Source organism: Anomalospiza imberbis, chromosome 1 (assembly GCF_031753505.1).
Source record: "Anomalospiza imberbis isolate Cuckoo-Finch-1a 21T00152 chromosome 1, ASM3175350v1, whole genome shotgun sequence".
Taxonomy (NCBI): domain Eukaryota; kingdom Metazoa; phylum Chordata; class Aves; order Passeriformes; family Viduidae; genus Anomalospiza; species Anomalospiza imberbis.
The window spans coordinates 69,598,019-69,612,483 of NC_089681.1; the positions used below are offsets into that span (position 1 = coordinate 69,598,019).

General features: G+C 38.8%; 1 protein-coding gene across 1 annotated transcript in view; it reads left to right on the forward strand.

Moving 5' to 3' along the window:
• Positions 1 to 14,046, forward strand: part of LOC137470995 (protein cordon-bleu-like) — a 28,388-nt gene extending 14,342 nt beyond the window's left edge. The window contains exons 4-8 of the mRNA XM_068184967.1: positions 688 to 788; positions 1,987 to 4,046; positions 4,663 to 4,782; positions 7,037 to 7,288; positions 12,751 to 14,046. Coding sequence (XP_068041068.1) covers positions 688 to 788; positions 1,987 to 4,046; positions 4,663 to 4,782; positions 7,037 to 7,288; positions 12,751 to 12,768 — 2,551 coding nt within the window. The 3' untranslated portion in view covers positions 12,769 to 14,046. The remainder of the gene's footprint in view (positions 1 to 687; positions 789 to 1,986; positions 4,047 to 4,662; positions 4,783 to 7,036; positions 7,289 to 12,750) is intronic.
• Positions 14,047 to 14,465: the final 419 nt, after the last annotated feature.

Genomic DNA, 14,465 nt, shown 5'->3' on the forward strand with positions numbered 1-14,465 from the left:
TTTTTTTTTAATTTTAGGTGGGTATTTTTAGGATTTTTTTGTTTCATTTTCTTTTTCTTCACTTCTTTTAATAAGCCAAATCAACACTTGGCACTCATTCTGATTTCAGACTTGTCTTAGGTCATTGTACATCTTCATCAGTTTTCTGGCAAAATCAGGTCCCTTGATGTTTCATTAGAAACTGCTTTCACTCCCTCCCACACCTCAAGATGCAGAGTAATTGTCTAACAGTACTTTGAGTGTACTTATTTTTCATTACCATGCAATTTTGATTTAATTAAGGTGCACATATATTGTTACAGCGGGTGCACAGGATTGTTAGTGGCCTGCCTTAAAACTATATGGATAAGCAAAACCTTTGTCCTGGCATATGCTGTGTTTCTGCAGTCCAGCTGAAATGCGTACTTCACGCTGAAGCCAGACCATTTCTTTGCAGGCTTTATTAATTGTAATATTTTGATTACCAGCACACTGGGTTTGCCCAAGCCCTACTGAGATATTTCCTAGATGTGGATGTGTCAGTACAGTGGTTTGTAGGTAAGGCTACACAGTTTTCATACTTTGGGGAATGAGTTTGAGAACCCCAGTGGGAGCAAAGGGGCTGAAATTATAGTGTGTTTCAGAGCAACAGTGCAAAGTGAATGAAAGGGGAGAGACTCAATGATTTTCTTCTCTTTCCTTTAGCAGGCAAGATGAAGCAACAGCTTTGGCTAAGCATGAAAATGAAGATACAATCATTGCAGCACAGCTCCAGCAGACTTTGGCTGACCTGGATGAAGATTTAGAAGGTAGGAAAGTGTGTGTTACCTCTGAAGTGCGAAAGACAGAGACAGCCAGTGAATGCAGAATCAAGCTGTACTGTTGACATCCTGTATCTTTCTCACTGCGGTCATGGAGAACAACTCATGAGTGAGTGGTAGAATGTGGTCTTCCCAAAGTGGCTCCTTCGCTTTAGGAGCAGACACCCTTTATAGGCTCCCACTGAATATTTTTCAAACTGTGTGTCAGATTGTTGTTGTGTTTCGGTGTCTTCTACCAAAAATAGATGAACAGCAGTCAGTGGACACATTTTATGGGCCAAATTTAGTATCATTTCACTAACTTTGGTGAAGCTACATCAGTTGTGAATTTAGCTCTGTGTTTAATGAAGAATCCCTCTGTCTTTATTTTATCATTATGAAGTGGAAAAGGATGGAACATTTTTGTACCCAGTGTCTCCTCTGTGTTAACAGGCGCATTTAAAAGTTAAACATGGAAAAACACGAAACATTGGGAGGAGATAAAATGTCATATTGAGCTCCTCTTTTTCCTACTGTGAAAAAAAGAAACAACTTCTCTATTATTGGTTTGTCAACAAATGACATTGATTTTTTTTTTTTTTTAACTTCCCATCTTCATTTTAATACTTCTGCAATGGAATTGAGTCTGATTTGATTTCTTGTGAGTTCTCAGACACAGCCATTCCTTAGCTTGTGTTGTAACCTTTGATTTATACCAGCAAATTTGAGTGGATATATGGACCTCTTGCAAAATGAGGCTTCTGGAGTCACTGGTAATAAAGGGTGAGAAGAATGGAGAAAAAATAAAAGTACTGGTTTTTGGTTTGCTTGTTCAAGGAAATCCTTCAGCTGGACTGTTATTACTAACCAGGTCTGGGAAATACAATTTGGAGTTGCTTGCTGTTTCTTAGAAATGTTCCTCCTTTGGAGTCATGTGGCGAAATGTTTATCACTTAGATAAGTTAGTCAAAGATAAGGTATGAACAATAGATGAAATTCTGCTTTCAGCTGCATTTGTGTGTTTCCCACTGCCTGAAGCAGGAGAACTGCAGGAATATTTTGCTGATCCTAATCAGCAACCAGACAATAAGAAGGACCTGGACATCTCCTTTTTTTAATACAGGCATTAAAAAAAGCCTATTACTTAGTGTGTAACTAAAATACATGGTTTACTTAAACTTGTACTGGCTGTTTGTGTAATTTATAGTCCTATTGCTTAAATGCTTCCTATATGTAACATTGTATGTGTATTTTGCTGCAGTGGATGGTGTCAGTAACTCTGACTCTGACTACACCAGTGAAGCCTTCAACCCACACATTAGAAAAGTTGAGGCCGCCCAAGATGTTTCGATTTCTGTTCCAGTAACAATCATAGATGATGCTCCAGAAGTTAGCGCCTCTAACTCATATGAAAATCAAGAGATGAGGATTAAGGTTTCACAGAATATCTCAGCTGACTCTGTTAATGCAAGAAACTTCACAAATAAAAACAACAATGCAGGTTCCTTTGATAAGGGACTCACAGACAGTGGAACTGTATACAAGGACCTAATATATCAGCAACCATCTGGAAATGAATTCATTCACTTGCCTGTGGAACAGAGGAGAGATATGTTTGAATCTCTCACATCCTCCTTTGAAAAAAGAAATGAAAAGAACTTAAGACTGGAACCCTCTCCTAAACATGGTGTTAAGTCTGAGGAATGTAAATCCAAGCTGAGCCCATCACACTCCAAAGCCACAGCTGAAATCAGTGCAGCAAAAGAGAAGTTAAATCCAGTTAATGAATGTAGTAGCAGGGAGAGATCTCTGAAAAAAAGTAAATCAGAGTTAGAAATTAAATGGCCACCAGCAAAAAAAACAGAAGTTGAAGTCCCATCAACACCCATATGGTGTCATCGTGCCCAGAATTCAGGATCAAGCTATGAACCTAAAATGGGTTTGACAACATTTAAAGTTGTCCCTCCAAAACCCGAAGTAAGACATTTTGACAGAGGAGTTTCAGTCTCCACTGGTGCCATTAAGATAGATGAACTGGGCAATCTTATAGGCCCAAACACCAGTGTTGGTAAGCATATACAAGGTTTTTCTTCTGATGAAAGTGAGGAAATTCATATTGGGAGAGTGAAGGCATTCTGGAGGTCAAGTTCTATGGAAAAGCAAAGTGATGACTCTGCTGAGCATTTTCCTAAAAAGTCAGCAGTCACCACAAACTCTAAGCCCTTTACTATAAAACATGAACACAAACCTGTCTGTCTTTCAGCTCCAAAACCTGCAGCACCACAAACTGTTACTATGCAGGTAGCTGAAAGACAATCTGAGAATGAAAGGACTAAACCAGCTCTTTCAGTTACACAGTCTCAGGTAGCACCATTAGGAGCCCCAGCCATTTGTAAGGACAAGCTGGAACTTCCGTTCGTAAAGCCACACAGGAGAACTTCAAGTCAGTATGTTGCCTCTGCTATTGCAAGACACATCAATGCAACTACCTTTAAATCTGACACTTTGGAATATAATGAGAAAGATGAAAACAAGCAAGGGACAGGAGAAGTTAAGAATGAAGCAGAAGCTTCACCAAAAAGATGTATTATTGTGGCCAAATATAGCCCTGTGGAAACAGAATCAGCAGAAACAAGAGAAAACCTTTCAAGTATTTTTGCTTGCAGTCAGAAAGCATCCCACAGGTTTACACCTGGTGATAATTCTGGCATGGAAAACAAAGTAGTTAATATCAGGGCATCAAATCAAGCAACTTCTGTGAGTTTCTATAAAAAGAATGCCAGTGTCCCACTTACTAAATCCTCTTCAAAGGATAACAACAGTGCAGAAGATGATCATGGTTTAAACAGCAAACAAAGTGTGGCAGAGAAAAAGACTGTGTTTGACCAGAAGTGTGAGACTTTGACCCATACTAATTCAGCCTCATCCCTCAAGTCTCCTGATCTCCAAGGAGTCCCATCTTCTTTCAGCTCACCTTTACGAGTCACTAAATGGCGTCCCGCTAATGGTGTACAAGTTAGTTCACTTAAAGCTTCTCCTGAGCTAAATGGTGCAGCAGCAAATGCGGAGTCAGAACAGGAGGAGAAACCTGATGATTCAGATGTTAATACGGTTGGTGACCTGGATGTTAATGTGCAGACCAATATTTTCGGACCAAAGAAGAAGTTCAAACCTGTCATCCAAAAGCCAGTTCCAAAAGACACATCATTGCACAGTGCCCTAATGGAAGCCATTCAAACAGGAGGGGGAAAGGAGAAGCTCAGAAAGGTAAAGTGGAAACCTTTTTTAATGTGATCAGACTGCAGAGCCCTATATTCACTCTGTCAGACACCAGAGGTTTGGTAACTTGTACAGTTGTTAGTGAGCCGGCAAATGCAAGGCATTTGAAAAATTTATAATGGCAAAATGCAGACCAAGCTGCTGCTTATTCTGCATATCCTGTATGTTATGCAACATCATGGCTGCTGCACTAGCTGGAGGAGGCAGAGGGTGCATCAATACAGATAAAGGAGAGGTAATTGACGTCAGTCTAGGAGCCAAACCCTCATTTCAGTGTGTTATGTAAAAACAGGAACACACAGCATGGAGAAAACTTGTAAATAGCTGCAGTGAAAGAAAGTTGCATTTTGTTTTACTAGGGGATAATAGTATGCCACTGACTTCATGCTCAGGGGTTATGGATTGCATCTCTAAGTACAGCATTACTATCTACACATACCCTTACTATTCAGTGTGAATAAGGTTTTACAAACAGGCCCAAAAAGAGACAAACTGATTAGTCTTCATAGTTTGCATTCTGGTACAAGTGCCAAAAAGGTGTTTCCAAGCTATCTCTAAGTAAATATCTAATAACAATGTGAGGTTTATTCCCTTCATATTCTAGGTTTCAAACGGTGCACTAAATGGCAATCACGGGAAACCTTCATACGCTGAGCCGGAGAATGAGCGCTCAGCCCTACTAGCAGCAATTAGAGGCTACAGTGGCACCTCAAAGCTAAAAAAGGTAAGGAATCAAGAGGATAAGTGATCTTTGAAGTGCAGTCTATTCCTTCTAAGTGTTTTGAATAAACCCAAATATCCCACAAATGAAACATTTTGCTGCAAAGAGAGAAGTTGAGAGGGTAACCATATGACAGAAGACCAGATCTGACTTAGGCAGACAGCACAGCAGGTTCAACCCTATTCTCTGCTATAAAACGTAAAAGTCTTTCAAATAGTCTGCTTTTAGCTTAGAAAGAAGCATGTAGAAATCCAAACAAATTACAGGGAGTGTACATGGAAGACATCAAATGTTCATCATTTTCACATTTAGATGGGGTCTCTTTTTAGAATGGTTTTGGTAGGAAAGGTCTTAAGCATTATCTAGTTCCAACCCCTCTGCCTTGGGCAGGGAACTCTCCCATTAGACCGGGATGCTCAAGGCCCCATCCAACCAGACCTTAAACACCAACAGGGATGGGACATCCACAGCTTCTCTGCACAGAGAAGCTGTAGTTTAGGAGTTTGCAGTTGGACTAATATATTTGCATTACCTACCATTTATATCCAATCCCAGCTTCCTGAAAACACACTAGGGCTTCTTCATACATGCTGTGTATCTATCTGCTAACATGGTGCAAGTTGTATGCAAGTGATTGATATTGATGTTTCATCAACATTCACCACAGCAGGATGATTCCTTCTCTCTGAAAGATTTATCTAACCATTAAAGCATCTCTTATTCCTAATAGCCAAAACCTGCATTGTTCTAGCCTTAGTTTTCTCTCAGTTGACTAATCCGCCCAAAGATGTGTCCTTGGCAAGGAGATTCCCATCTCCCTCGTGCAATGACTCAGTTCATTAGCACATATCCAGATAGCTGGCATGAGATAGAAGAATTCTCTTGCCTGTGTTAGGGAATTACTTCACCCCTCAAATATCCTACTGCCCTTGCTGCAGGTAGGGCACAGCTTCCTCTGAGCCTGTGAGCAGGATTTGCTAAGCAGCAGCAATCTTCACACGTACTTAACTGCATTCTGCATTCATTAGAAATAAATAGCAATTTGTGAAAGAGGCTCTGACAATGAAGTCATCACAGAGACTTTTTAGAATACTTTCCTCTGGCAGAGAAGTTTTTGCCATGATTTTAAAGGAAGTTGACTAGAAACCATATGCTTTTTCACACCATATCACCTGTGCTAGTTAAATCAGTGTGTTTGTGTGTGTACAGGGCGCTATACAGATGTGGTGTCCCTTTCATGTTGTCTCAAATGTTCACCTTTTATCTAATATGACATGATGCTCATATATATATAGTGTATATAGGGAAGGAATATAATACAGGAGCTCTCTGTGGATTATTTTAGGGGAGATTAATCCTTTAATTTTTCACCACAAGCTGTGCTTCGGTTTGTCTGAGAAATGAATTATAATGGATCTGCTTGTAAACCTATTTGGCTCATAGCACTGAATTTCCTAATAATTGCTAAATCATTTTAATTTCTAACAATTCATCATTATTGTTACTAGTAATTATATTAATGGAAAAAAGTATCTCTTGACACAGTTGATGAAAAAGCTGGCTTAGTCTGAAAGACTGTCTTCTTTGCCTGCATGCATTTAAAGTAGGATGAGTTTCCAAGCTGGTAATTTGTGCAAAAATTTTAGTTTCTAAAATTCCACAGAAACACAGTTGGAAGACTTATCAATTGATTTTGTCCTCAGTGCTTTCACGTAGCTGTCTCTGGTATTTTTTTTTTTTTTTAAGTATGGCTGGAAACTTTAGGTTGGATGGCTTTTTTTTTCAGTGAAGCTATGTCTGAGAGCTCAGATCTGGAAGAGCTTCCCTGTCATCTGAGATTATTTCTGTGCAGCCCAGACTGCAAAAAGTAATCATATTCCTGGGTGGCTACTGCAGCCTTAATATATCTTCCTGATTCCAAAACCTTTGTGGTTGTTTCCAAATTAATACCAAGTCCAACTTTCTCTCTTACCTTACATGCCAAGAAGAGTTACAGGATGCTGAAGCTCACAGTAAATAAAGATTGAGTTTCTGAGACAGACTCAATGCCAATTCCTCAATGCTGGTAATCAGCCCAGCTGAGTGATGTGAGTGAGTAGTAACAGATGTTCAACCCCATGAGCAAACAAAAGTTCTATGGGTTCTACATCATCCAAGAAAAGTGAAATTGGGGTACTGAAAGTGAATCAAATGTCAAATAATTACAGTTTAGGCATGCTTGATATTAACCACCTTCTTTCAACTGCATGATGAGCAGATCTCCTCATTGGCCTCCCAAGAGCTGCAGCGTTTTAGGGACGCAGAACGGTCCTTGCAGAAGGCAGAAGACCTTCAGGAAGAGCAGCTGTGTATTCCACCTGCCCCTGCCCAGCCACCACCACCACCTCCCATTCAGCTATCAGCAGCAGCTCCTAAATCCTCTGCCACAGCTTCAGGTAATCCAATGGAAGCAAGGCAAGCCCTATTGGAGGCCATTCGCTCTGGTGCCGGAGCAGCAAAGTTAAGAAAGGTAAATGTACTTTCATATTTTACTGTGGATGAAACAACCTGTGCTTGCTGTGTTTTCAGAACCATTTTTAAGCTCTTCTAGGCAGACATTTCTTTCTTCCTTCAGAAGATACATGCACTATTTCCTCTAACTGAATCAAATATCAGGCATGTATTTGAAACCTTTGAACATCTAATGAAACACACCCATGCATATATGCAACCATGTGAACAGACAATGTATTTTATTAAAGAGATCATCAAGAGCATGACTATAATTTCAGAAAGCATTTTCATGACCATTTCATTCTGTATTATCTGAGATAATACTGCATGTCCTTTAGACAAGGTGAGCCTTAGAAAGATCAGATATGAGGCCCTGAAGCAAATTTATAAATAAACATTCTCTTCTAACTTCCATAGTGTGTCCTAGACCTTGATTCACAATACTTAAACCTTGATCACATTTGCTGAGAGCTGTCAGTGAAACTGTGAGGTCAATTTAATGTCTGCCTGAACTTTATTAATTGAATTATGGGTGTTTCACTTTTGTGGTTAGATGTGAATCGGTCAACTCCCAGATGGCTAAATGCTCAGTTGCCTGTGTGTGATTTTTGGAGTAACTTTACTTATCTCTTTGATCAAAGTTTGTTCTTCCCAATCTCAGGTTACACTGTGTTTCTAGGTAAAGAGAAGCAGATAAATTGTCCTGAGTGGAGGCATCCCAATATTGTACTGCAGTATCCAAGAATAGACTTTGATCCTAGGACTTAAGGGAATGTAGAAAAGTAGATGTAGTTTTCCCAACACATGAGTTAGCTGATGCCAACCATAAACGTGTAAATAGACTTTAATCTTGCTCACTTGTCCTCTTGTAAATAATTTAAAAACGCATTTAAATTTTAACATTCAAAAATTGTCCAAAAAATCTGGTTTCCGATCAACCAGAAATTCTACAAAATCAGACAAATGGACAAAAAAATCAGTGTTTCAGGGAAATTTACATCAGCATGGTCTGATTACATCTGAAACCTGAATGTGCAGTTAATTTTTCATGTGAAAAATTACATCTATGTTATGCATACAATTATGAGGAGCACCTGAGTTCACACTTGGTTTGTTCAGTTTGGAGATAGCTGAGGAGCAACCTCATTGCAGTCAGTTCTTTCCTTGAAGAGGGCAGCTGAGCTGAGGGCATGGTCTCCTCTCTGTGATGGCCAGCAGTAGATTCCAAGGGAATGAAATGCAGCTGTGTCAGGGGAAGTTCATACAACAGCAGGAAGAGGTTCTTCCCCCAGAGGGTGGTTGGGCACTGGAACAGGCTCCCCCGGGAAGTGGTCACAACGCCAGCCTGACAGAGTTCAAGAAGCAGCTGGACAATGTTCCTAGTCATATGGTTTAGTTTTAGGCATTCCTGGGAGGAGCAGGGAGTTGGACTCAATGATCCTTATGGGTCCCTTCCAATCTGAGAAAATCTGTGATTCTAAGACTACAAATTATGAAGAAGTCAGGCCTTTATTTCCCCACTTCACCGACTGACAGAAAAAATGGGACTTGGACATTCAAGGGTACTTCATGCAGTAGTTTTCTAGATAGTTCTTCCAACTGCATTGCTCTTGCAGAAATCTCTGAGGGGGATCCATAGCTCTACTCATGAAAACAAGTCTTTATCATATCTTTGGGGATTTATTTCAAAACACTAGGATAACCAGTGCAGGTCATGAAAGTGCACCAGATAGACTGATGTATTCTGCTAAATACTGTGCCTGTCTTGTCTCATTTCCAAGACAGAATAATTTTTGCTACTTTTGACATTGAAACAACAGAAGAGTACATCTCTTTATATAGGTCTCTTATGAAAATAAAAGAGAGCAGTGTTTTGTCCAAGACAGAGTATGATTTTCTTATTACTGTGCTGTCCTTCCAGATACGGGATATGCAAGCTAGCCTTATGTATGCCAAAGTCATCATGACACTTTGACATCTGAGATCTCATGCCCTTGATAACTGATTAAAGTAAAAATGTTTTCAGATTTCTGAAAAGGCTTTCTATCCAGTGTGTTTTAATATCTCTTCTAGTTTTATGCATTATATTGAGAGCCAAATTCTGATCCTTCCCTGCAGTTGGACAACTTATGAGAGCAGAAGTTGAATCCATAGAAGAAAGAGAATACATAATAGCTGAATATCAAGGTTTTCTTCTTTATCCATGCCTAAGGAACACTGAGTTTTCTGTAGGTTGACAGCGGTTGACAGCGGTTGACAGTTTGCTTTGTGCCAGGGCTGAAGCAAATTTTTTCTTTGTTTTGCCTCCTCTGCCAAAGTTCTGTGATGCGATTTGGAGATCTGAGCACAGCACTGTTTTTGGCTTTACTTTCTGGAAGATTTTGGTTGCAGCAACTAGACAGCAGAGTAGGTAGTTCAGTTCAGTAATGGCATCTGTTTCTCTTCCATTGTCTTCTCAAAGTCTTCTGGGACAAAGGCTTCTGACAGCAAAGTCATTTATTTAGCTAATATTGTGGAGAACTGGGAAAAATCTGTGTTGCTGACAGCAAAGTCATTTATTTAGCTAATATTGTAGAGAACTGGGAAGAATCTGTGTTGCATAATTATGCGTGACTTGGTGCTTATTTATGTGGGGTTAGTTGCAATGGAAGTAGATCAAATATAGCTGTCACAGAAAGCAAATGTAAAAAGCAACCAATTACCTAGATAAGGAGCATCCCAACAAACATTTGAGCTCAAGTATTGTCTGTGAAAAGGCAGCTCCTCCACTCCTCCCCTGATTACACAGCTGTTTGCTAAAGTCATGAACTTTAAGGTTAAAAAATTCGCTGTGCAGAAAATGAAGAGAAAAGTTGCTGCAGGCCGACCTTGCATAGCTGATAGTCAGGGTCTGCCCAGCACAGTCTCTGACTGGGTCAGCCAAAAGAAACCAGAGCAAAAATAGATGTTTTGGGCAAATGCCAAGTATAGGTAAGATAGTATTTGTATAGCTCTCCTCTCTTTTCCTTAATCTATTTTTTTAAGTACTGTGCCTGTTTGGGCAAATAAATCACTCTTTGTTTTGAAGAAATGGCTTCTGTTTTATTGCGCTGTTGCTGTCCACAGACTCCTGAAGGAAAATTTTTGCAGGTGCCAAGCCCAGTTGGGCCTGCTCAGTCAAATGGTTCATCTCTAGTGCAGGGCATTTCAGAGACTTGCCAGAAAGTGGTTACACTACAGATCCTACCCAAAGAAAGGGAGACACAGATGTGTTACAGGAATGGGATGAATTTACCAACCTGGAAGAGATCTGACAATGTGCAAGGAAGTAACCCTTTTTTTCAGTTTTTGAAATTGTCTGTCAAGGAACCTGACAGGTGTTCAACACATCCAAAATATAACAGCAAGTCAGGGGGGTGGCATCAAGTCATGATGGGTTCCCTGGTGCCTTTGGTGGTTACTTACGAGAAATGAACACGTCTCACTAGCAAGGAGGTTGTCCCAGCCATGGGGTCTGCTGCACGAGCAAAGGAGAATCAGTTGATCTAGGAAGTAAACAGCTCCTCTGAGACCAAATTTTGGCTAATTCTGGTGGACAGAACTCAGGTCATAGAGCTGTACCATTTAACATTCTGATTTTAAAAGTGAACTAGTGTTTTCCTTAAATTGTGCCAAACAGTATAATGTAGTTAAGATCTCTATGTGCAGTTTTTAACTTCCTATTTGCCATCTCATAAAATGCAAAATAATGTAGCTAGATGTCTGAAATTCTCTATATCAATGGATGTGTATTTTTTGTGCTTATGTAACTTGCCTTGGAATTTACCATGACTATTTGTGGAAAAAAAAAAAACATAACTATACATGCAAATAACCCATTAGATGTCTAGCTGTAGGTATAGTTGCAGCACAAGTCCATGCAGGATTAAAAATCTTACTCAACAAAGGGAAGCTATAAAAGTTGCTTTAGCTTATATGCCATATACTCATTTTAGGTAGAGTTTTACCCAGGGATTTGGTAGAAATATTGCAGGGGAATTTGTCTGCACATGATGGGGAAAGCAAGTTATATGTCTGAAGAATAGGCTGTTGCTCTTGGTAAAGTGATTGCTTCAGACCACTTTTTAATGGTACGTTCAAGGTAGAGTCTGCAGATTCCATGTATTTTCCAATAAAGATTGGAATTGCACCCAAGTAGCTTTTTCTATTTGTTCACTGAGATTTTTAAAAATTAATTTGGCTCTATCACAGTTCCCACAAGCATTCGTGGTGATGTTTGGCATCAGCATTAGGTCACGTCAGCTCTTGATACATGCAGTGTATCATTCTGTTGGCAATCAAAGGAGCCAGGTAAGATAATTACTGCACCAATTGCAAGGAGTCTCTGTGTTCTCTGGGATAATTTGGAGTTGGTTGTCAACAAGTAATGTGTTGATCGGAATTATGTCATGTTGAGTGTCTTCTAGGAAGCATGGCCTAGTTCCATACCTTTATGTCAAGCAGTGGACTATTCTCACATAAGCAGAGAAGTATAATTGTGAATGAACAAATACTGCTTCTTATTATCAGTGTCTGTGGGTGCAATGAAAGAAATTACAGACTCAAAGCCACAGTCAATGTAGGCTTCGGTGTGCTGGAAATGAGGCAGGAGGCCCAACGATAAGGTTGGCCAAGCTTGATATACAGGTAGTCAAATGAGCTTATAAAGTGATTCTAGTTCCCATGCACAGTGAGAGGCAGGCATTTGCATGCTGTTACTCTGTTTGAATTGGAAGATAAAACATAATTTGAACTCTTCACCTTGCTAATAATTTATACCATGACCTATTTTTTTCCTCAAGAGTGAGGGTCAAAATGGAAAATTTAGACTTGATCAAATGCATTATTCCTGTTCAGCTTTTGTGGTGACCTTGATGTATATCTCTCTGATAGAATCAAATCTCAGTAACTTTGAATTTGGAAGAGCACCTTAGCATATGTATTTAAAATTAAGCATATGCTTACATGACCTGAGGACTGGGAAAGGAAAATAAGCATTTGTGTAAGTGTTTTCCTGAATCAAAGCCACTGGGAGTTTCCTTCATTCAATCAGAAAGCAAAGTACTCATCAATTCATTTTTATGGCCAGTGACAGCTAACCAATATCTGAACAGATTTTGGCTGAAAGATGTTGCATACTTGCAGCCTGAGCTTCTGTTCATTCCACAAAATGAAGGAATTTCACAGAAAAATCCATCATCTATGCTCCAGAAATAACACAATTGCAAACATAACACCTAAGGATGTCTGAGGTGTAGGTTTTTTAGGGAAGGATAGCACTTTTCATTAGACCAAGTGATATAGCTAATAAAAAAAAAGCAGATAAGCTTAAGTAGTCTCAAGGAGCAGATGAAGAAACCAAGCTTGAAAACAGCCTCACGGGAGAATGTTTGGTTAACAATGTCAACAGTTGGAGGTTTAAAAATATCTTGAATGGTCATGTGCTTTTCTTTGTTACAGGTCCCTCTGCTCGTTTGAATCATGTAAAAAGAATAGGTAACTGGAAAATCTAACCCTGTATGCACCCATAATCATCATTCAAAGTCTGAAGTGGCAAAAAACATCAAGAAGTTTAGTTTATTCTCTTGACTACAAGCCAAAATAAGTTGTAGTTAATTTTCTGTGTGTTCCTGCATAATGGTTCTAAGGGGAAAATATGTTGCTCTGCTGTAAAGCTTCTGTGCCAAGGAATTGTGTTTTGCCTCTGAATAGTTAAGGTTGCCAATAAACTATTCTTGTTGGCAGGTTAATAAGAATATAAACACTGTGCAGTCCCGTGTTAATACTTAATTGTGTTTATGGGCAAAACTAAAATCTTTGCTAGCTATCTGAAAAGTAATACTCATTTCCAGCTGTTAAAAATATGTAACTATTTCAAACTATTCACTTGGTTCTTTTTTGATTTTAAGAAGGGCTGTAAGCAATTAGGGTGAAAACCAGAGTAAAGATTTATAAAAAACAATCACAAGAAAAAAGTTATGATACCTAAATTGTCATGTGCTGGGGTCACTGGTTTTTAAAATGAAATTAACTTTGTATCTCTGCTGGAGCTCTGAGGAAGCAGGCAATCAATAATGAATGTGAGACAGTGTCTGTTGAAAAGTTACTTATGGGATATGACGTATAGAATGCTAATGTGCAGAGATATGCTGAACCCTGGTAACAAACATGGAACTTCAAAAATATTGAGCCACCTTAAAGGATCTCTATTTGCAGCAGATTGTGAAGGTTATAAATATGATTCAGAGTATAGAGGTCCAAGATGTAGAATTCATTCTGCACTGTAAAATGAAGTGGAGCTGGTTTATGTCAGTAACCAGGACTTTTGTGGTCTATTGTTCAGGTCATGCATAAGTTGGCCCTTGGTTTCTAATGTGTATGGCTGTTGTATGTTGTCTCACAAGTATTTATAGCAGAATTTTTTTTCAAATGTTAACTACTTCGGTAGTTGTTGTACATATTTTGAAAATATTTCATTAAATTGATTAACTTAAAAAGGACAAATGAAAATGCTTTTTCACATTTCCTGTATTGTAATGAAATTGAAGAAGAGGAACTTTGTACATTTACATTTTTATAATCACAGATTACAATGGTGGCAGATTTTTTCTTTAAGCTGGAATTTTAAATGTATAGCTATGGACTGTTGAAAGCACGAGAATATTTAGCCATCTGCATTTAATTTGACTATATATTATATATTATAAAATATTGATGTCTGTTAGTGCCACGAATAAAAACAAAATCAAAATCTGACATGACTTTAAAGGCTCTTTTTTTGTCAAATGTTTTCCATTTATTGAAAGAAATTAGAACTAGAAATGGACTTTAGCAAACCAGTATGCTGTGTTCACTATCTCAAGTCTAACATAAAATATCTCAAGCCAGGAAAGTACTGACTACTAACAGTTTAGAAGTGCAGTAGAAATCACCAGCTAGGACCAATATGTGAGTTATATACATTACAGCAATGATGGAGTACTGGTAATTTTCCATTTCCTCATTAGGAAGCTTATATATTCAAAATTAAGGTGCTCTGTTGCACCCTATGATAAATAAGATCACCTTTGTTGATTGTGATTATCCTTCATTTGTCTTTAAAGTTTTCTCGGTGTGCTAGAGACAGAAGCAGTACCATGTTGAAAATGCTATCACAGGAAAGGATTCAGTCACTC